Here is a 25,062-nt window from a genome sequence, read left to right on the forward strand (position 1 = left end):
TATATGCATATATATTTTCAGATTCTTTTCCATTATAGTTTGTTACAAGAAATTGAATATAGATCCCTGTGCTATCCAATAGGTCCTTGTTGTTTATCCATTTTATATGTAGTAGTAACTGTTAATCCAAACTCCAAATTTATCCCTCCACCCTTTTCCCCTTTGGTAACCATAGTTTATGTGCTATGTCTGTGAGTCTATTTCTGATTTGTAAATAAAATTTGTATCTTTTTTTAGGTTCCACATATAAGTGATATCATATGATATTTGTCTTTCTCTGTCTGACTTACTTCACTTAATATGATAATCTCTAGGTCCATCCATTTGCTGCATATGGCATTATTTCACTCTTTTTTATGGCTGAGTAATATTCCATTGTGTATATATACACCACATCTTCTTTATTCTAAAAAAAAATGATCATTTTTTCAAACTCAGATCACAGCTCAAGATCTTGCTTCTTCGGTGAGGTCTTTTTCTGTCACACCAACTCTGTGTGGTCTCTGCCTCCTTGCCGTGTTCTCTTTTGGTCCTTGCCTTGTAATAACAATAGTAATAATAATAATAGGAGTAGCTGTAGTAATCACAGTGGGAGCTGCTAATACTAATCTTTTAAAGCACTTAATATATGTGAAATAATGTGGTAAATGGATTACCAGGATTATCTAATCCTCACAATTGCCCTGTGAGACACTTATTATTTCTATATACAGATGAGGAAACCCAGACTTAAATAGGCTGCATAGCCAAGTAAGTGTGTCCATTATGTTTGTGTACTTAATTTCTGTAATAAAAGGATACCTTTCTTCACAAAAAATAAAATTCAGAGCCTCCCAAGTTGGCACTGAAAGGTAATCTACCAACAGGGCATTTGAAAAAAAAATACCACATAGGATGTGACAGTCCCTCAGGCTTCCCATTGCTAATGGGGCTGCTGTTTCCTCTTTACCACTGGCCCGTGTGGGTTCATGACTGGCACAGTATTATTGGTGGGACACAACTACAACATTCTAACAAGACTATGACAATAGGAAATAATAAAGAGGGGAATTGGCATATAGTTCTAATTACTCTGATTTCAAAATCTAGCTGTGTCTTCAGCTTGTGATTCACTGCAGGTGTGCCTTCCTTCTTTGTCTCAGCTTGCTTCCACATAGCAATGACTGTGTTTGATCCCTGTCAACTCAGAACATCTACCTAGACATTTTGAGTCTTCAAAGTCTGGTCCTGGAAGCAAATATTGAAAGAAGCTGAGGGTTTCTACTCTTGGCTTTCTGGGGCCCACTTCCTTTTCAATTCCTGCTTTCTGACTGGGAGGGAGTCTTTATCTTTTCTAGTGATTGATGCCAGGGATGACTTTATACTTCATTTGAGACCTGACCTACCTATGGGTGTGGGTTTTACCTTTCAACCCTCCATAAGTTTACTGTATCAAGTATAACAGAACCTCAACATTCATACAAGTGTTAAACATATGTAAGAAAATGACCTTTCTCTTACTGTATCTTCTTGACCTGTTTATCAGCTTATTGAAAACAGAGGTTATTCTTATATGTGCTTACATTCCCCCTGTTATAAATTCATTGTACTGAGAGGATTTAAGTTGGATGGATAGAATAGTAGATAGTTGACATTTAAATGTTTATTATGGATTTCTGGTCTAAAATGGAAAATTAAATATGCCTGTCATTGCTTCACTCCCTTGTGAAATCTCACTAAAATGACAGTTACTTGGTAGAATGAAGGCATAAACTCACTAGGACAAAAAGAATGGGAGTGGGGATAAGAGCAACAATAGTTTTGAAGCTGGAAAGCAGATGGCTGAGTAATAAGTGATCTAGCCAACTCAAGAAAGTTGAATACTGGGACAACATTATAGAAAACAGAGAACTAACCTGAAATAGATCGTGGAAGCCCTAAAGGGTCAGGAAATGTACTAAGCACCTTTAGAAGTATCTTGGGAGGGCTGAGAGTAGGTCTAAAGTAAGAGGATTGAGTTAAAATCTGTTTAAAAAGCAATTAGACAGAGTTAAACATAGAATACCATATAACCCAGCAATCCTACTCCTTGGTATATACTCAAAAGAATTGAAAATAGGTACTCAGCAAATACTTGTACACAGATACTCATTGCAGCACTATTCACAATAGCCAAAAACTGGAAACAACCCAAATGTCCATCAGCAGGTGAACAGATAAACAAAAAAATGCAGTCTTTCCATACAATGGAATATTATTTTCAGCCATAAAAAAGAATGAAGTAGTGATGTGTACTACGACATGGATGAACCTTCAAAACATGCCAAGTGAAAGAAGCCAAACAAAAGGTCACATATTATATGATTACATTTATATGAAATGTCCAGAAAAGACAAATTTATAGACACAGAGAGCCTATTGGTGGTTGCCAGGGACTGGGGAGAGGGGAAAATGAAAAGGGACTGCTTAATGGGTACAAGGTTTCCTCTGGGGGTGATGGAAATGTTTTGGAATTTGGTAGAGAGGGTGGTTTACATGATGTATTGTAACTATATTAAATACCACTAAATGGTACACCTTAAAATGGTGATTTTATGTTATGTGAATTTCACATCGATTAAAAAAAAAGAGACCATTTAGACCTCCCATTCCACACAGTGAGTAGCTGCCCTTTTCCCACCTTTGTGGAAGACTGGGGAATTGTTCTCTAGGAGAGGGTTAAAATGTCCTCTCTGGAGGACATGTGTTACAAGTGAGAGTGGGGATACCTACTGAAAAAAGAGGGATTAAATAATTTTTTGCATACTGTTGTAGATCCTTAGAGAATACTAAATCTTCCATGCAGAAGATTAGGGGATTCTGACCAACACAAGAGAAGATACCTAAATAAACTGAGATCAGAAATTCACAAAAGAAATGGCCAAATTACCCTGTAGTGAAGCCCACAAATTCACCTTTCAGCAAAGCCCCTACAGTCAGCTTTTTAGGACCCTGTGCCTGGTGGAAAGTTAAGGGTCACTTAACATGCAAGGAAAATTTATACCAAGACAGATGCCAAAATATGGGGCAGGGAGTGAGGTATGCTACGTGGAAGAAAAAGAGACTATAGAAAGAAGAATAAAGAAAAAGCTTGATATCCTTAGAGAAAAGATATTTCATTCATTTAAGGGTATATTTACATAAAGTGAAATTCATCCTGTTTAGGTACATCATCTATGAATTTTAAAAAGCTTGTACTAGTCAGGTAATCACAACCCTCACCACCACAGTCAAGATTAGAATATTTACATCAGATCATCTGATTTGTCAGCTTCTTACTAAAAATTGTAAATACTGATTAGAGGAGCAAGATTATAATAGATATGCATTACCACCATTAAAATACATTTTAATAAGCTTTTTAGTGGAAAAATTCTAATTTGGAGTTGAATGAAATGAGAAAGAATGGAGGTTTTACTTATCTTCCTCTTTTGCTGTCTGGTGGCAAAGGGAAGTATAAAATGATGTGAGTATTGGACTTTAAAAATAAAAATTTCTACTTTGATATTCTTAGATAATAGAATAAGGCAGATTTTAAAGAGAACATAGTTAAGATTCTACGTATTTCGTGGAACTACTAAGCCCCACAGAACCCCTTTATATGAGACACATTGTGAATGAGGGGGAAATGTTGCTTCAGTGCTGCTACATATGGCTGTGTACCCTGTACAACTTGCCTAACCATATGAGGTAGCTTTGGGCGCTTACCTTTTAGGATGATAACCTTCACTCAGTCTGTGTTCCCTTCTCCTGCTTTTAGTGTAACTTACAGTTTTTTTCCTCTCATGCTTAACTTTTGTCTCAGTATTACTTACTGTCTTCCTTTTCCCATTGTGTTTCACTACCTCTTAACGAATTACCATGTATTAAAAACTAAATTCCTATATGTATATTTTTACCTTATTTCTTGGTCTGTGTAGTCTGCCACAATGCAAGACTCTCTCAATTATTGTGGCTTATAATATGACTTGCTTTAGTCTTTTTTTAAAATTTCATTTTTCCTTATGCATTTCTTCCTTTGTATATACATTTTAGAGCCATTTAATTAATATTTTTAAAACTCTATAAAAATACAGTGAAATTCTGTAAAATTTATACCTTCATCCTTGTTCTGCACATTTTTTTTTCTTACTTACAGGCAGTACACACACAGACAGTAAATGGATTCTCCATGATATTTTCTAATAAGAAATAGGTTGTTAATGGGCATATGGGAGCATCAATTTTTGTCTGGGTGTCTTGAAATCAGCCAGCTGATTGAAATCTTACTAGCTCTGATGTTTTTTCAGTTGACTTGCTTGGGTTTTCTAGATAGACAGACATCATCTGCCAATAATAATAAATAATCTAGTTTCTGTCTTTTCAGTAATTATACCTTATTTCTTTTCTCTTCCAATTATATTAACTAGAATTTCCTGAATGGTGGCAAATAGTAGCAATGATACAGAGAAATATTGACATCATATGTGGGCAAAATAGTCAATATTTGCCATACATTGCGACATACTGCATTTAAAAATATGTAACAGCTTCATTGAGATATAATTTACATAGCATACAATTTACCTTTTTGAAGTGTATGTTAGCATTTTTTAACATAGTCAGAGTTGTAAAACTATTGCCGCTATCTAATTTTAAAACCAGTTTCATCTCAAATAGAAATCCCAAACCCATTAACCATCAGTCCTCCTTCCCCTCTTCTTCCTAATCCCTGGAAAACACTAATCTAGTTTCTGTTTATATGGACTTGCCTATTGTGGATATTTCATATAAGTGGAATCATTACTATATGGTCTTTTGTGACTGACTGGCTTCTTTCACTTAGCGTAGTGTTTTCAAAGTTCACTCATGTTGCATAGCACGTATGAGCACCTCATTTCTTTTTATTGCCAAATACTTTACCATTGTATGGGTATGTCATGTTTTGTTTATCCATTTATCAGTTGTTGGATATTTTGGTTGCTTTCACTTTTTTGGCTATTATGAATAATGCCACTGTGAACATTCATGTACAAGATTTTATGTGGACATATGTTTTCATTTCTTTTGAGTATGTACCTAGGAGTAAAGACTTGGGGACATATGGTGACTGTGTTTAACATGTTCCAGGAGTCTTTTTGACTTCTTTTACTATATTTTCCTCACCATTCATTCTCTGCCTCTTTCATCATTTCCTCCTTCTCTTTTCTATCTCAAGATGTAAATGTACCCCACGTTTTAGGCCATGCCTCTCATTCTGTCTTCATTTTCTTTATCAGCAATCTGTTCAACTCCTTTTGCCTACTTATCTGTTTCTTACTTTCAGAAACCTGATCGTTCTCAACCTACAAGTTTGCATTATTACTGTTTATTGCACGACCCTTTTCTTGGCTATCCTGCCAGGAGGAAAACAGCACCACCTCTCAAAAACCTGAGGATACTACTTTTCGAATTCTGCTTTAAACATTGTTCATCTCTCTCCCTCCTCCTGCCCCCCAGCTCTTCCATGCTTGAGTTTTTATGCTACATAGAGTGAACAGCATCTGGAAAGGAAATGCCAATTCTAGAAATATTAGGATCTATGTCAAGGGTTGTTTATTGGGGACATTGTAACTCCAGAAGCCCTTGGGACATTGTAGAATTAATATGTCATTTAGAAGCCATCATTTTCAATCCATTGTTGCTAATATTTAGCAATATAAGGATGAATAAAGGATACACTAGTAGTGAACTATTAGAAGGGAATCCAGTAGAAAATAGTTTAAAATCCTTTTGTGTATTTCAGAAATTTAAAAATATGGGATCTACTCACATTTATCAAATTATACAGTTGTGCTAACCAGTTTCTAAGTTAAGATTTTCATAATGTTGGTTTTCCTGAAGGTTTAGATTTGAGATATTTACCTATTATTGATATACTTTTATTGAATTTCTAATACTGCCTTCCTACACAGTAAATGTTCTGATACCTCTTACCTTAACTTGGTTTACTGCTGTGGGTTGTTGTTCTTTTGAATCTGAAGGTATTTTGGCAATGTATGTATTTGTTTGAAAATCATTCTTATTGTATTAAATATATAAAGGCTAGAATAAAGAAATAATATAGTTGTCTTTTGACATGGACAGGAGATTGGTTCTAGGACCACTCACAGATACCAAAAATCCAAGGGTGCTCAAATCCCTTTTATAAAATGGTGTAATATTTGCATATAAACCTGTGCACACCCTCCAATATACTTTAAATCATCTCTAAATTACTTATAATACCTAATACAATGTAAATTTTATGTAAACAGTTGTAAGTGAAATGTAAATAGTTGCCTAGAGCAGCAAATTCATGTTTTGCTTTTTGGAACTTTCTGGGACTTTTTTCCCAATTTTTTTCTTTTAATTGAGGTACAGTCAGCTACAATGTGTCAGGTTCTGGAGTACAGCGTTCTTTCCTTGTCATACATATTTGTTTTCATATTCTTTTTCATTAAAGGTTATTACAAAATAGTGAATATAGTTCCCTGTGCTATACAGAAATTTGTTTTTTATCTATTTTTATATATAGTGGTTATCATTTACAAATCTCAGACTCCTAAATTTATCCCTTCCCACCTCCTTTCTCCCCTGGTAACCATAAAATTGTTTACTCTGAGAGTCTGTTTCTGTTTTGTAGATGAGTTCATTAGTGTCCTCTTTTTTCCCAATATTTTTAATCCATGGTTGGTTGAATCTGTGGATGTGAAGCCCACAGATGCGGGGGACTGACTCTGTTTGCTTTTAGAGGATATCATGTATTTCTCTGGTGGCATAAATTTTCAACGTGTGACTATAAATGTGGTTCTTAGAGGAAACCAATTCTCCTATAACTTGCAGTGCTTACACTAGTTAACCTTTTGTGAGATTTGGTAAGAAAAGTATATATGAAGGCCTTGGAATCCCCATCACTGCTGTGGGAGAAATAGGCAGATTGTAAGACACCAGCTTGTTTTTCTCTAAGCTTGCTTTGCAAACTACCATTGTCACTATATGTCTGAAATTATAGAAGATATGAAAAAGACTTGAGTGACCGTGCAGTGAACTTGATGTTCACAGTAGATCTTATCTCCGGTGAGAGGTGGTACAAATCAGTGACTGGAGAATCTGATAGTCACTTCTAAGAGGTGGCTGCTTTTGCTAGACCTTGAACTGTGTAACATGAAAACAGGCATGGGATTTCCTTTGATGGCCTTAGTGCTTTCACTTAATGAATTTATATTTCATCCAACCTTTTATATAAGTGGGTGACACTGACTAGCTTTCATGGATTTAGAAAATGAAAGCTGTTCAGATGTAAACACTCAGTGTCACTGTGCTACTGGGGAAAAAGAAGAGCTGCCTTTAGAAGTATCCTTAAGATCATATTAAATTTATTTTCTCTAACTGAATCTATTTTATGAGCTAAATTAGTTATGAGATTTTGTTAATAACATTTGGTAAAAAAATGACAAAATCATGATACAAATAAAGGAATGTTTGAAGTTAACTCTCAAGTCTCTTAAATACAGAATGTGATGGTTGAGGAAAGGATGTAATTAGGACTGTGTGTGTGTGTGTTAGGAACAAGCAGTTGGGACACAGATCACTTTACAAACTAACCTAATATTTAAGGCGATACAAGTGTATTCATTAGCCAGCTGACTTGATCCCTGGTTGCAATAAGATATGATTCTGTCATTTACTCATGATGATCAGAATCTAGTCCTAATGAGCATATTTGACATACAGATAGATGTGTATCATGTTTATAATAATGCAGGATTATTTAAAAGTAAAACAAATGTCTACTTGTTCTTTAAAGGGTGAGGTGCCCTGCTATGCTGTATTTAAAGAATAAACTGGTAATTGTGTAAATATAGCAACTAAGTGGGGGTTTTTGTTTGTTTGTTTTTCCAAATATATAACCCTTCCAATGTGTTCATGCTCAGGAATGCCTAGTAGAGTTCTGGTGACATAATTAATCCTGAAATTTTGTATTTAGTTTTTGTGTGAAAGAAAAGGGAACTTTGAAACTTGGTGAAATCTTGGTCTTCTGGTGGGAGGAATGAAGAGGGTAACTATTTGCGTTATGAAGAACTAACATAGTAATTATCTGGATACTGCTTTTCACATTAAGCCACACTTGTTTTCTGATTCTGTTTTTTCAGTTTCCATAGCAAGGCGTGTACAAGACCCATTAGCTGAGCTGGTGAAAATTGAGCCGAAGCACATTGGAGTTGGAATGTATCAGGTAAAGCAATGTGGATCATTTAATTTATGAAATCCATCAATACAGAGAGCAGTACTCAAAACTTGGCTTCGTAATTAAGTGTCAGTGGGAATAAGTTCCTGTTTTCAAAGGTTATACAGTTTGTGGGAAGGCAGTTAGGTGTCACAGGTTATTTGGGAAGAAGGGAATTTTTTTTTCCTGGTGTTTAGGATTTTGATAAGACTTAGAATTGACTGTAATCAGTTTAGACTATTAAAACATTAGATATGGCTAGTAACTTAATCTGGAGAGTCTTTTAACATTATTTATAAGAATGGAGAGGCTATGGAGAAAGGGGGGTATGTTGGCTCTTTGTGGAAACCAGTTTGAACTATTGGTCTTTACTGATCTTTCAGAAGGAAGCCTTTCGTACCTATGGTGACTTTTTTCCCCCCCTGTTTTTCATTCTTATTTGATTATTATAGTTAGTTTTTGGTCAGTACCCAGTATGAGCTAAAACCTTTCATTTTTGTTACTGTGTAATAGTAATAGTGCTTATCATTGTTGTTACTGTATTTTCAGTTTTTGAGGTTGTGTTCATTGGGCAATTGAGGACAGCACTAAATCTTGTCAAAATGAATTTATATTAGCTTAAGTAATCTCCAGAAACCTCAAGGTGAATTATTTTCTCTTTGATGAAAGTTCTTCTTAAGCCTGAAATAGAATATTACCCTCTGTATAATTTTCATGAGATTTGAGTGATAGGTACTGTAGTTTCTCTAAGGAGATATTATATTAGGTCATGGAATCTGTGGCCACTAGAAATGGAAGAGATCTTTGAGATCATACAACCCTAGCCTCCTCATTTGGTAGAAAAAGAGGACTACTCTGTGTCCTAGAGTTGTTAGCATTTTTACCCAGGATCCCACTGGCAAAGCCTAGACTAACCTGACATATACTGGGACATAACTGGGAATATTCCCGCTTTATAGCAAGTTAGACTAAGAGATGTCCAGACCTTCAGTTCAACTTGTTCATTTGGCCGGGGTGATTGCTGAAGGGTGTAATCTAGCTACAGACAGATAAAATCCCTGCTATCTAAAGAGTACACCTGTTGCAGTTTTATGATATAGGCCTTATAGTTAAGAGAAATTATAGCTATATTAATTCAAGAAGAAGTTATGTAATGCGTCAGCAAAGTAGTGGAATGAAGGAAAGGGAAAGTCAAACTTTTACAGAACTCAGGAGGCTAATAACCTATTGGCATCAAAGAGGCCTTTGAGTAAATAGCAGGGACCTAGTTTCCAGATTTGGACTGAGAGATAGCGTTTAATGTGAAAAAGTTTGGAATTCATTCCAACAGCAGTGAGAAGTAATATAAGAGTTTTAAGCAGGGGAATGACGTGATCTGATTTGTATTTTTAAACATCAACTCTGACTCCAGGTGAAAAATGATGGTGGTTTGGAAAAAGTTAATGGCAGTAGAAATGGAAAGTTAAACCTATTTTGTAGGGACTACTTGATGAAAAGTGAGGGAAAAGGGGTTGTGAAGAATTTACTCCAAGGGTCCTGGTATATGGAAGATGCCTGAGCAGAGCAGATTTGGTGAGGGATATCCAAAACTCCAAATTCCATAAGAGGACAGAAAAGCTGTGTGTGTATATCTGTACCTATATAAACACTCCCTTATATGAGTAAATTGATAATAGTCTAGGAAAACAAGAAAGGATCCCATCAGTGGATAGAAATTTCAGGAATTATTGAAAGATATTAAGCATGAGGAATCACATGCACAGAAAAATGAAATTTGGTGGAGCCACACCCAGCAATATGTAGATCAACAGTGTCCTGAAGCCAGAGTCATATTCAGGTAGTGGCAAGGGGGCCTGGAATATTAGATAAGGAGGTATATGTAGAGTGGCTAGGCCCATTGTGACCCCCTCTCCCTCAATATTCTGTGAATCCAAACTAAAGCACTGAGTATAACACAGAGGCTGGAGAGGATGGGAGATCCCTCAGGTAGCCTTTGATTGTCAGAAAGCCGAAGGAGTTTCTTCCTAGCAAGACAAACTCCTGACATATACATGACAGCTGGTGTCATATCCCACATTTCGCACATTATCACTTGAGACTTACGATGGTAAACAGAAACAGCATACACAGACAGACAAATAGGGACTCTGAAATGACCTTGCTACCAAGAATCAACGTTTGAGGAGAATCTGTGATAGAAAAATGAGGCACCAAATTAAAAAAAAAAATTAACATGCAGTGAAACAGTGAAAAGGCAACATACTCTGAAATGAGTAAAATTAACATTCACAGATAAGAGAGGTCATTAGATTTCTGAAACAAATATGGGATAGAATGAAATTAAACCAATCTAAGAATTTTAAAATATGATTGTTAAAATTAAAAAAAAAACCACATAAACAGGGGAAATAGAGTGGACACAGCTAAAAGCAAATTAATGAATTGGAAGGTGGAGCTAAGAGACTCTTTAGAATGCAGTCAAATTGGAAAAGGTGGAAAGGATGAACAAAAAAATCACGTGATGTAGAGCACCTTCTAGATCTTCAACATTCATCTAATAGAAGATTCAAATAAATAACAGGAGAGGAGGGGAGGAGTTATAATCACAGAAACAATAAGATGAAATTTCTCCAAACTGAAGATAGACAAGTTTCTTGAAAAGGCCTAATGAATACTGAATAAAAGAGTAACAAAAGACCTACACTCAGATGCCTTCCTGTGAAATTTCAGAATGCTAGTAATAAGGAGGGAACTGACTAAAAGCTTCCGGAGAGCAAACATAGTTTATCTACAGCGGAAAGAGTCAGGTTGACATCAGTCCTATTATTGGTAAAAACAAGTGCTAGAAGACAGAAATGCAGTAGTTTTGAAGTTGTGGGAAAATTTTATTTTGAACTCATAATTCTATATTGAGGCAAACCAGCAATTCATTGTGAGAGGACAATAAAAACATTTCTGGATCTGTAATGATCCAGAATTGTTACAGACAATTCTGATTGTTACAGACCTTCTTTAAAAGAATATTTATGGATGTACTCCTGCCTAAAGCAGGGGGGTGGAGGGGATGGAGGTCCGAAGGAGGGAAAGGCATGTGGCAAGGAAACAGTATCAAGGTAAGGGAACAGCGGGGAGCTTTACAAGTGCACACATGCCCAGTAAAATGTATCTGAATCACTGAGTCTCAGTTTTTAAACTATAATGTTTATCTTTATATTAACCTAGATCAGATCAACTCAACATAAGATGGTCGAATAAAAAGAAGTGACAAAGTAGTAGGATTCTTTTTCAGGAAAGAAGAGATAGAGATTAACTCTATAACTTTTTAGAAAAAGACAATCTGAAATATATGACTGATAATCACAAATAGGACATTCAGTGTAAATCATGAGTGAAAAATTGAAAGTTTACCATTGCAACCAAAGGCAGAGAAAAGAAAATAAGAAAGTATAATAGATAAATAAAATGTACAGTGACAAGAATAAGTATAGGTAATAGGTAAAGGTGAAAGGGTTAAATTCCCTTATGAATAGAATCTCAGACTTTTAAAAATAAAATACAGTGCTAAGCTTTATATATGTAAGAGGTACTTCTAAAGGAAAAAGCAGCCATAACATTTGAAATTTGGAGAAAAATATTCCACATGTATGAAAAAGTCAGCAATGTTAACATGAGATGAAGTAGAATTTAAGGCAAAATGCATAAAAAAGGTCAAAGAGGGTATTTCATATTAATTATAGATACCGTTTCCCAAGAAGGTATAATTGCCCTGAGCATTCTCCGTTATCTAACAACATAATTTCAAAAAATATACACTATTAAAACCTTCTAAAAACAAGAAACAGGTTTACTTTTTTTTGGAGAAGTTTTAATAGACCACAGTATAACAACACATTTTTTAAAAACCTTTATTGAGATATAATCACATACCATACATACATACATAAATTCACCCACTTAAAGTATACAAAGTCAGTGATTTCTAGTATATTCATAGGGTTGTGAAGCTTTACCACTAATTTTTGAACATTTTCATCACTCCAAAAAGAAACCATTAGCAGTCACTCTCCAGTGCTCCCTCCTTCCCTAGTCCTATTTTCTGTTTCTGTAGATTTGTCTGTTCTGGATATTTCATATAAATGGAATTATACAATATGTGTCCTTTGGTGACTGGCTTCTTTCCTTTAGCATAATGTTATTTCTAGCAAATAGTTAATACCTATCAAGATGCACTTTTAAAAAAAAGCATCCCTTTGACCTGGTAAAACTGCTTATGAGTCTCTTCTAAGCCAATGAGAAGAACTACTTCTAAGATTCACTTGAACTGCAGTAAAGTTGTTGATACAGAATAAAAACCAGTTTGTGTTTTAAAACTAGAGATACGCATTTACACTGAAGAAAAAAATACCTGGCTGGAGACTGATATTTATATCTTTGGTGTGATGTAGGGATTTTTATCTTCTTCTCTTCTACTTCTTTTCAAACTTTCTCTAGTGATTATATATTAGGAAAATTTGTTGTGAAATAAATATCCTTTTCTATTTCCCAGCCAATGGGCCACTTAATTTTAAGCTTTGATATAATTGACTTTCAGTACAACTAGAGTGGGACTGGCTTTCTTTTTAGCTGGGACCTTTAATGCTTTTAGTATATATTTAATACTTATATTTATGCTAATTTAAATTATGAATAGCTGGACAAACATTGCTGATTTTTAAAATGAATACTGTTCAAAGAAAGAATATTAGTTAGATGAAATAATAGTAGCTATAATATTATTTCAATAGAATCTAAAATACTTTTGTTTTAATAACAGCTAAAATGCTAAAGGCAGTACTCCAAACCTTGTCTTAGAAAATGGGGAGAGCTGATTTTAAAAACACATGCCTGTCATTATTTCTGGAGAGAGAGGCAGCCAGTGTGGTCGAATGACAACATATCCCTAACTGACCCCTCAAGACTTTGCTGGAAAGTGGCTTGGTGTTACTCCCAAGAAAACACTCCAGAGTGAGAGCAGGATAATGCAGGGTTGGCTCTGCTGAGTTCTGTGGGACATGGGGAATGGTGGTTTAGCTTGGCCTTGTCATATCCTGAGAACACAACTTGAGTAAGTTGGATTTACTTGCTATTTATTTCATCTTTGGACTATGTTTTAGATACATTCATGCTCATTAGCACCTCTGTTTGTTAATGAGCCTGCGCGGGAAAGTAGGAAAGACAGAACAATCCCCTTTCCTCCTTTGTACCTCTCTGTTAGATCATTTGATGATATTAGACAGTGAAGTGGTTTTCCAAAATGAGTTTCTGGAACCCTTAGTGGATTTTCTATATCCAGGCCATCTTTATTCCTCATTATTATGGATAATGAGGAGTCACTGTAAAAGGAGAATCATCTTCCCAGATGAAATTTTTCATGGTAAAACTTCAGAAGTGGGAATTTGTATTTTATTTCCACGCCCCCTCTGTGGGATCAGTTCTGGATTAAAAACAAAACAAAACAAAAAACCCAACTCTTCAGTGGTAATATTACTCTGTTAAAGACTATTTTATGGTTAATATTGTAGAGATTATGAAATATTTTAATGTAGGTTTGTAAAAGGTAATAAGGTTCCTCATTTGTTCTATATTATTTTTCCAAATCTTTTAAAACATTTTGATCCCTTAGTTATGTTACTGTGGAGTGGGATATAGAAAAGAGTCTGCCCCATGGATTTTCACTTAGATGACTTCTACCTGGATTTTGCCCCCTGTACTAAAGCATTATTTTGAAATAGATAAAACACAAAGGTGAAAGAGACATGGAGGAAATTATTTTAAAAATATGACATTATTCACATAGATGAATTCCTTGCCAAAATGTTTTTGCAATCTTGTCCCTTAACTCTTAATTCCCAGGATATGGGCTGTACTTCAATCTCTGATTTACTAGGTGTTATGAATGAAATTCAAACTTAGCCTTGCAATTCAGGAATTTCATTTACTATTGACCATAACTGAGCTGTTTCTATAATTGAACAAAAACAAGTAATTGTCCTTGACTGGGAGTATGAACTCATGTATTAGAATTTGCTAATTATTCCTTAATTTAGAATTTTAAAATTTCTGTTCTGGGTTTTTTTTTTTGTTTTTGTTTTTGTTTTTTTTCACTGCTGGATGAATTTTGCTTCTTATGTTGAAGTATATTGACTTTAGTTTTCTCAGGTTCTTAGAAATCACTGACAGTGTAATAAGCCATGTACATATACACATACCCTGGTAGAACACCATTACTTATCTTTAAAAGAAATGTGAAATTTTAGTGTGATTTGAAAAACCTTTTACCAACAATACCTTAAATTATTAACAATGAAATACCTAATTTCCTATATCTTTTGTTTGCTTACTCTTTGTATGACATTGACCTTGGACAATGAAACTAGATCAATTTCAGTTTCTACTTAAGTTCACCTTCTGGTTTTCATACACCAGCACAAAAGTCACTGTTAGGATTTCTAAAACTTTAAGGTATTTTCATGGTGTTTAAAACTAGGATTATCGTGTATGATTGAAAAAAATTGGTAACATTAAAGGTACTACCATAAAGGAAAAGATTATTAAGTTCTACTGCATTAGAATCTAAAACATCTCTGAATAATACATAGAAAATCCACAGACAAGGAGAAGTTATTTGCATCACATACAGCCTATAAAGGATCTATGTAAGGTCTCCTACAAATTAAGAGAAAAATAGGCAGGGGATATGAACAAGCAATTGACAGAAGAGGAGACATAAAAAAAACAATAAAGGTATGAAAAAATTATCACTCTGACTAGTAATTGGGGAAATGCAAACTAAAGCCAGAATGGAAAACCTTTCAGGTTGTCAAAATTTAGTCTGACAATTTAGATGTTAGCAAACATGTGCAACATTGAAAATCTTATACATTACTTGTAGAAGTAAAAACTGGTACAACCTCTTTGGAGAGCAGTTGGAAAGTAGTAAAGTGGGAGATGGGGATTCTCTTCAACTTAACAATTTTATTGCTAGATATACATAGCCTTGAAAAAATATCACACATGTGCACAGGAAGATGTGTAAGAAATTCACTGAAGCTGTATTTATAGAAGTAAAAATTTGGAAACAGTATGTCCATCATCTGGAAAACAGGAAAATAAACTGTAGTATACTCAGATGGTGGAACATTATATAGGAGTGAAGTTGACCCCATAGAGATACCTGTATTAATATGGATAAGCCTCATAAGCTATAATATTAAGAGAGAAAGCAAGTTGCAGAATATGTATTTTATGATTGGTGTAGAATTTTAAAATATGAAAAATAATACTGCATACTATTTATGAATACATATTATATATATAGTAAGGATATAGAAATAAGTACTGGAATTTAAGATAGTGGCTACTTTGGTTGGAGCATGAGATGGGAGGAGGATGGGAACTGGGAGGGTACATTATTTTGTATTTCTTAAGTTGTTTGGTGGGTACATGCTATCTCCTATGTTATAGTCTATAACTTTTTGTTAAACAGGTTAAACTTTATAAAAAGATACAGGAAAGCTTGGTCAAATGATCAAGGTGTTTTATCTCAGAAACCTTGGCTCTCAGTTGGTTTTAATTTCTTCCTTATGTGTGTGTTTGTGTGTTTATGTATTTTACATTGAGGATTTATATAATCAGAAAGAATAAAGCTATTTTCATTTTTCAGTGAAAATGAAACAATACATTTAATATTAGGTTACATTTCTCTTCATAATATTATTTTAAATCTTCATCTTTTGAGACCCTAACTTTGCACCAAATCAAATACTCTTTAATGCAAAGTTTTAACACTAACCTTAAATTCTTTTTTCATTACACAAATATTGGATTTTTCTTCTGTGAATCTTAAGAATTAAATAATATTTGTTTTGCTCCACTATTTGAAATGGTCATTTCAGAGACATGGCCTAGGAAGAACCTGTAGACTATTACAACTTTCAGTGCTTATTTACAGGGCAGAGTTGGTTAGAACAGATGTTTAAGGAATTATAGAATAATGTGTTACAATAATGTTACCACAATATGACTAGCATTCATCCTATACTATTTTCTTTTCACCACTATCCCTCCAACACACTTCTAAATTACCTAAATTAGAAACCTTAAGATTAAACAGGGGAGCTTTTAAAAATCCTAGCCTAGGCCACATCCCCAGAGAATGTAGTTTAATTGGCCTGGGGTGGGCCCTAGATGTCAACAAACATTTAAAAAATTTCACAGGTGATTCTAATGTACAGGCAGGGCTGTGCCCCAGTGATTTCTGAAAGTACGGTCCCTGGACCAGCAACATCAACATCATCTGAGAACTTGTTAGAAATGCAAATTCTTGCATCCCCTTCCTAGACCCATAGGATCGCAAATTCTATAGATGAGGCATTGTAATCTGTGTTTTAATGGCTAAGGTTTGACAACCACTGGTCTCTAATGCTTCTCAAGCTTGAATGTACATATAAAACTTTTTGAGGTCTTGTTAAAATGCAGGTTCTGATTCACTTGGTCTAAGGTGGGGCTTGAGATTCTGCTTTTCTAATAAAACTCCCAGGTGATACCAATGCTGTTGGTCTGAGGATTACACTTTGAGTAGCAGGAGACCCTACTGAAAGCCTCTTCTGCCCTACCCTAGACCTGTGGGATGAGAATCTGATTTTAGCAAGATTTCCAGGTATTTTGAATGTACATCACAGTATTTGTAATGTAGAAGGAAAGTCAGAACATGCCATTATCTAAAGGAGACGAGAGCTGGAGAAGCAAAAATCAATATTGTAAACACTGAAAAAAAAAATAAAGATAGGATAAGAATTGAAAATGTATCTTTCATGTTTAATTTTTTTAAATGTTGACAGGGACTATACAAGAATAATTTCATTGGAGTAGTAGAGGCAGAAGTGTATACAGATCTTTAAAGAAGAGAATTTTTAAAGGAAGTCAGGATTTAAACGTGTTTAAATGTTGCTAGGAAGAAGGGAGACGTTGAAGATGCTGGAGAGAGAGGAAGCTAGATGCCTGAGGAGATGACACCCACAGCTCACCTAAGAAGTAACCTAAGGAAGCAGATGGAAGCCTTCAGAAGAGGGAAGCTCCTGGGGGTTGGGGGTGGGGCTGGGAAGAAGTAGAAGAGAGCAGGACTGGGAGGGGTCGCCCCTCTACTCCCCACACCTGGAGATTTTTATTTTGTCTATGAAGTAGGAGCCTACATTTCACACTCCTCACTGCCCCGACCCCCGGAAAAAAAAAAAAAACTGCTAGTTTTAAAATTTCTGAAATCAGAATATTCTGTTTACTGTCTCTCGCCTAATGGAATGTAAATTGTCACATGAAGGCAAGGTGTTTCCACCTCTATCCACAGCTCCCAGGCCTGGCCTGCAATAGATATTCAACAAGTATTTGCTGAAATGAGTGAATGAATGAATGGTAGATTATCAGTATAGTTGCTTATTTATTGTATTTTTTAACTCTGTTGTGAACACACTATAAAAGTTTATAGCCTCTTAAAATTTTTGTTGAGTAAACCTGAAATGTTGGTTATTAGTATTTTTTTTTTTTTTTTTTTTTTAATGAATCTCTTTTTGGAAAAAGCGTTTGAGAATTTAGGAGCAGAGAGCATTAGTATAGCATGTGGTTGGAGTGAGAATGACTGCGGAAAGTAAAGAAGGATTACAACTGATGAAAGAATAGAGTTCTTTATAGCACATATCTCTTCATTCCTTTCTCCCCTTCGACAACACGTATCTTATCCTCTGGAAATAATTCTCACTGGACAGGTCAGAAGGAGCACTTATATAGGAATGTTCTTTGATTGTGACTAAATCAGTATTTCTAAGGATCTATGATTAATATAGTGTAATATCTTTATCAAAGAAAAAATCTTTGTTACCATGGAATTCATTGGATAGAATCTTTCCTTTAAAGTGAAGTTATCTGTTAAAGTGTAAGTTTATGGAAATTCTTAAAAATTTTATCTTTGTTTGCCGCACAGCCCTAAAGAGCTTTTTATTATACTGGTTAGTTCTAATATTGGTTTTATGTGGATGGGTAGTCTATAGACTAAAAATAGTGGAATACAATTATTGCAAAAATGTTTAACTCTGGCATTCATATAGATATTACTTTCTGTTTTGCTGAATAGCTGTCTATAATTATGTGTGGATAATTGTTTGGCATACTAAAGAGAGAATCTGGGATGTAATTCTTTATTCAGTACGAACAGTACAAAAAACTACTGTCTGTGTAATATAATAATGTTCATATTAGAAAGAAGTGTTGAAAACTCAAATATAAGATGGTGCTAGACAATTATAGCAACTAGAAAGAGAAATAAAATGTGTAAATTTGGGGGGGGCACTTCTGAGCATTTAAAAACTGTTCTGAATATCTGATACTGTCTAGAAATGTTGATCAACTCATTCCTCTACATATGTATATTGTGGGTGCGTGTTGAGCATGAGCTTGAAAAATACCACAGGTAAATGTAATTACTAGTAAGTTTATGTTCTATTTTAAATTCAAGGGGAAGGCATCATTATTATCATAGCGACAATATGCATTAAATGCATGATCCTGTAGAAAGGACTGTGAGTTTAATAGAATTTAGGTCAGAAATGAACTGCCTGCAAAATGCTTATAACTTGGTACAGAGACAGGAAAACTGGCCTTGCCAGTTTGAGTATGAGTATGATATGAGTTCACTGATGGCACATTTCTCCACCAAATCTCTTATGCTACGGACAGTTGGGTTACAATGGCTTTCTTTCTGGTGATCATGGGAAGGAATTCTAAGGGGAAAACCCTGTATTGAGGAAAAATTAGATTGAGAAGTTTTTTAATGGGTTATTCTCAATAATTTAAAATATCATTACAGGTAAGAAAAATTCATTTGCCTGGATTTGTGTAGAATGAAGATTGTTTCTCAATTTTGCAGAAACGTGTGTTGTTTCTTTTTGAACAACTCACTTTAGAAGATACCTTTTGTTTGGGGTGAGATAGGCTAGTTGGCTGCCTTCTTTGTGCACTGTTAAACTCTGGTGATATATTTTCTTTAATAATCTAGATCAGGCTACCCAAGCTGTTTATTGTCCAGTATTATTAAAAAAAGATGTATTTTATTTTGAAATGTATAATTGAAAGGGAGAATTTTCTCCTGACATATACGAGGCTTTTGTTTCATTATTTATTTGGAATAAATGGGGCCAGAGAGTGTAAGTGCAGTTAGGTTTTGTTGGAGGTGGGGCTCTCAAAGACTTTTTGAGGCATGATGTGCACGTGAGTGTTTTTAAATCTCAGAGGTGTGATTATGTCATAACAGCCATAACCTCTGGGCTTGCTTTATTACTTTTATTAAAACAAATCTGTATGGGGGTGCTATGTATATTTTGGTGATGAAGGAAATGAGGTGGTTAATTTATTATGTGAACAGCACTTTCAACTAACCACAGCGTGATTCACTGAGAGAGCAGTGGAAAAGCCTAGCTCTGTAGAAATGACTGCTTTTTGATTTGTGGACCTTAACTTTCAACACCAGAGCATGAAGTTTATCTACAAAATGGTTCCTTCTTTTTTTTTTTTTTCCCCTCCTGTAATGTTTTTGTCCAATTTTAAACTTGAAAAATTTTCCTTGATTTTATTTTGGGTATTTACTGAATGTGAATGATCTAAACAGTTCTGCAAGTTAAGGGGTTGGTGGGGGAAGAAGGGGACCCATGTGTTAGGGCATTAGGGAAGTGGGTAACATGTTTGCAGTTTCCAGGTAGCCCACACATACCTCAGAGGAGGACTCCATAAAATCAATCAATCTGCTAAGCCCTCCACCAATGAGGATAACTATCTGGTATCAGATATGAGTTAAGGAAAAGTGAGGCACCTGTTTTTCTTCTCTTTTATAGGATGCATTCATAAACAGATACTATAGTGGAAAAGAAAATTAATCTCATGTGAATTAGTCTCTGACAAATGTTTGTTTGGAAGTAGGGGTTGATTATGAGGGAAGAGGAGGATGTCATGCCACCTAGAAGTACACGGTACAGGATGAAATCAAAAGAAGAGTCATCCATCTAATGAGCTTGCAGGGTATAAAGCACTGGTGTATACCCATAAACAGGCATTGAAAGACCAAGAAAAGATTGTTTTCTCTGGAGTTGTGCCATATCCAGCATCATCTGGTGATGTGAACCTGCCTAGAGAGGGAGTGGAAAATAGGTCATCTTCCTGGCAATTTTTTTGAAAGATCCCTTTGTTTTCCAGATCTGCCAAGTACCAACCATTTATAGACAGAAAGATTTGGAAATCAGTAAGGCCTTTAATCGATAAGAATTCATTAAAGCACTTTATACCTGGAGTATTACAAGGAGCCATGAAAGTAAGGATGACTATCTTTTTTTTTTTTAATGACTGAAGTATAGTTGATTTACAATGTTGTATTAATCAGTTTTATACTTTATCTCTGCTTCTTTGGAGTGACACACCACATATCTCTTTAGAGCCCTAAATTTGCTCTAAAAATTATGTCATTCCCTCATAGTGCTTCCCCAGAGAGTTTGCAAAGGCCAGGAGAAGCATTATTTGTATAGTATAAAGATAGTGTAGAGGAGGGGGGTCCAAGCCTGTGGTTTATGTAAACAGGGTGGACTGGGAGGGAGCACTGGCACCCCGGGTTAGGTTGTTACTCAGTCATCATGAGCTGTCAGTCCTGGTGAGAATGTGTCCACTTTGAGACAGATTCAGTCACAGTGATTAGTAATGACCATCCAGACTATGGGAGAAATTTAATTTTAAAAGAAGTTGGAATGTAGGCAAGACTTCATGTTAATGATTTGTTGAGCCTTACAAACTTTGAGTTATCCTCACCAGTAGATGAAACCATATTTTGGACATTCCAAGAGACATTATGTTTGACATCATGTAAACTAGCATTTAATTTGTTCAAAGTGGATTTGTCTTCATAACAGTTTGGTTACTTTTTAAAAGATTGAGATTTTAAAATTATTCTTGGAGATTGTCTTTTAAAAGTCTGTAACTCCTTCCCCTCCTAAACGTCCATTGAAAAGCAATGCAGAACATGACAGTGATTTTTAAAATCCTGGATAATGGGGAAATCTTAATTCCAAATGTGCCCTTCTCTGCCTCCTTCAGCAGTGTCTCCTGCTGTGTGTCCTCCTTCCTTGTCTGCCTTCCACTCTACTGTGAACTGCTTTTTGAAGAGGTCATCTGTTCCCTAGTCCCTTACTCAGGGCTCCTGTCTTCATATGGTGTGAAACACAACCAGACTTTTTAAAAAAAGTGATTCTACCCCTGTTTATGATTTGAAACCTACCCAGATATGTGTGGATGAATTTAAGCAACTCTATGAGTTTTTCAAAAAGCAAATTTACGGGCATGCTGCCAGAGTAGTAGTAACTGAACATAGACCCAGTGATGACAGCAGAACACAGAAGACATCCAACCCAATCTGCTAGGATGCGGGTGTGGTTTTAAATAAAATAGAATTATAGTTGAGAGTGAGACAAGAGATATCTTCTTGTAGAGGAATTCTGGGTTTATCATTAAGTTTGCAAAGGAAATTTGGATTCTAGATTAAAATACTTGGTTAGTCATACCTGGGGTAGGTAACTATGCTCATTGACATATGCCCCTCCTTGCAGTTGGGTAGTCATAAGTCAGAGTGTGTCTAAAGGGAACCTGCCTTAAACTGAGATTGCATAAATGTTCTCACTGGTCCTTTCCTCACTTACTGTGGTTCAGTGAAGTGGAACACAAAGCCCCAGGGCACCAAAGGAAGCTGTGGTCTTATTTTGGTTTAGCTATGTTTGCTTTGTGACCTTGGGAAAGTAGTTTTACTTCTTCATGCCCTGTTGGAAAATAAAATAAGTTTGTCTAAATGGTTTCCGAAAGACTATTAAAAGGAAATTTTATACACACATACATGAAAATGCCTGGAGGTGCAAAGGTAGAAGTGATTTTGCTTCATATGATGGGATTGTCACATAAACAGATTCCGTTTATGTGGGTGGGTTTTTAAAAAAAACCTTTTATATTAAGGTTCTGTTTATTCCTATTATTTATTCATATGCTAAGCTTCTCAAGTATTCCTAGAGTCATTTAATTTCAAGTTACAAGGGACCATAGAGGTCATTTAGTTCACACTGGCATGTACAAGCATGTTCATTGCCTTCTGCTAAAAGGGAGGGTGGAAGAATCTGTGAGGAAGGCTTCCAGAACAAAGGATCAGAGTGGCGGCATTGCTGTGGTCATAATCCAGGAATGAGGAAACAGGCCCATTGCCTGAGCTGCCTCATATAAATAGTAATGACAGGACGTGTTGCACAGGGAAAGATAGGCATTTGAAGTTGAATTGGAAAGTACACTTTAAACTTCTGTTAGTTATTACCTACAGAATGTTTTGTAAATCTGTAGTGCTTTACTTGTTATCCTTGCGTATCTGATTCTTCTGTTGTGGTTCACATGTAATGTTTAAATTGACTCAGTATTTTGGAGGTGGGAGGGGAAGAGGGTAGAGTAGTCAAAAACAAACACAACAGCAACAGCAGAAACAAACTCAGTTTGTTGGGATGCACGATCTGGTTATGGGTTGTCAATAAGAAACAGCTGTTTGTTTGTTGACAGCCTGCCTTCCCTCTCCCATAATCAAGCTGTTTCTCATCATATAATTACCAAGTCTTTAGTATTTGAGGCTTGTTGTAGATTTATAGTTGGTTATATAGCATTTGCCAAAACGTCATAGTTTAGATAAAAAATTAGTGATTCCCCTGTAGTGATTCTACTGAAATATGAATGTGGGTTGTAATAAAAGAAAGATGCCTGAAGAGATTTCTGAAATTCATTTCAGCCTTAAGGGAATGTAGAGGGTGTTTGTTTTCTAACGAGGGAGTTTCAGTGTAACTCCTCTGTCTTGTAGACTCTATTGCCAGTCAGAAAAGGGTCCTTCCTTCCTTCTTTCTTCCCTACTTCCCTTCTTCCTTTCTCTCTCCCTTCCTCATTCACTCCCTCTCTCTTTTTCTCCTTCCCTCCCTTCATTTCCCCTCCTTTCCTTCTTTCCCTTCCTTACTCTTTCTGCATCCCTTTTCTTCCTTCCTTTTCTTTCTCTTTCTTCTCTTTTCATGAATGTAGTTAGGCAGCACTGATATGGGCAGCAGAATAGATTTTCTTCTGCTCCATAAGGACATGGTTTTATTCTTTTGTTCTTTCTTTTTCTGTCTTCTTAATACCCTGTTCTGGTGTCAAAGCCAAGAAGGAAAGGAAAGTTAAGTTCTCTGAGAGTCCAAGGTGATGTTTCAGCCTCCTGTGTAGCTTTACTAGCTGAAAAAAATAAAGCCTAAATGTGCCTCCTACCCTAAAGAGAACCTATCGAGGACATTTTATAAACAGACCCATTTCAATCTGTATTATGCTGAGCAAGGTCCATTTTGAAATAAGAATAACCCTGTGTTTTAGGAAAACAAGCCAGAAAGGTGATGTTTCTATTGCTTCATTTAGTTTTACTCTTCAAAATACAGCAAAAACATTTTCTAATCACACTTAAATCGCAGCTTCTCTAGGAATGGAAAAGTTTCTCTCCTTAACGAATCTTTTTGCAGTGCAGTTACTTCAAAAAAAAAAAAATTCCCTTTAAAGTCTACAGTACCATGAATTTTTATTTTCATAAACTCCAAAATAATGTCATAATTTCTTCTTCCTTTGATGTGTTTAAGATTTAAATGGAGTTTAGAATATTTTTTAGTAATGTCTTCTCTTTGATCTCAAAGGCATCACATAATTTTTCTCTAAATATATATTTTAAAGGATAAAGTAATACGGGAATAATGCTTTTTTGTGATAGAGAATGCTTTAGTTTAAAATTTGTAAAAGGTAAAATTGTGAGGACAGAAGTATATTTTGCAAATATATAGTTTTTATTTCTATTGTTTGCATGTGTTCATACTATATTCTTCATCAGAAGTCCATTATACTGTTTTCTAAAAGCATAAATCATGGAAATAGTTTGCTTTAAAAGAATGTGTCACAGTGCTTGCTCTCTCATAGCCAACTGATCCCAAATGTCAGTGGGAATGTGACTAACAGTGATTTTACCATGTGGCAGGTAGTCAGTACTTAGGATCATTACCAGAATATGAAATGTTCTGATTTCGTGTGTTTTTATGTGTTTTTAGAAAATGTGCCATGAGAATGACATTTCATTCTTTAATAGCTACTTTAAACTATTTAATTATAATTAGTATCAGGGCAAGACTTAATTCTTTATCTTTAACACATGAGCTGTATATACCACGAAGTTGGAGTCCAAAATTAAAAGGTTATATCTGACTTAACTGGAACAGGTAGGAAGTGATAGAGTATAAAGATGAAGATTTTTATATGTGCAGCTGTACATGTATTCTTAGGGCCCTATTAGCCCAGATCTGTTGTCTTAGTAGTACTCAGGTGCATAATTCAGTCAAATGAATCACAGATGATCCATTTTAAAAGCACTTTACTGTCTGGGTGTCAGGGGAAGAGAATTCAGTTGTAAGTTTAAGAACTTTATCCCCAGATCATTTAATGGTATATTTAATTTTAGCTGCCCCAAATCTATGTGGTCAAAAATTATTATTATAAATAAAAGATGTGCAAATCCTTATTCCAGCTCCCTTTTATCAGGGGAAGGGAAAGATTCAGGAGATGTTACAGGATGCTGTTATACAGTTTTTTATTTTGTTTCTCTGTTGGACTTTTATTTGGTGAAGCTTTCTCAAAAACTATGCTAAAAATCCATTACTATAGAACTATTAAAA

At 35.2% G+C, this 25,062-nt stretch overlaps 1 protein-coding gene across 2 annotated transcripts in view; it reads left to right on the forward strand.

The window, feature by feature from the left end:
• The window catches only part of SRBD1 (S1 RNA binding domain 1), a 178,964-nt gene that overhangs the window by 98,309 nt on the left and 55,593 nt on the right, over positions 1 to 25,062 (forward strand). For both annotated transcript variants that reach the window (XM_031466939.2, XM_010997166.3), the window contains exon 16: positions 8,172 to 8,254. In XM_031466939.2, the coding sequence (XP_031322799.1) occupies positions 8,172 to 8,254 (83 nt within the window). The remainder of the gene's footprint in view (positions 1 to 8,171; positions 8,255 to 25,062) is intronic.

The sequence above is a fragment of the Camelus dromedarius genome, chromosome 15 (genome assembly GCF_036321535.1).
Source record: "Camelus dromedarius isolate mCamDro1 chromosome 15, mCamDro1.pat, whole genome shotgun sequence".
NCBI lineage: Eukaryota > Metazoa > Chordata > Mammalia > Artiodactyla > Camelidae > Camelus > Camelus dromedarius.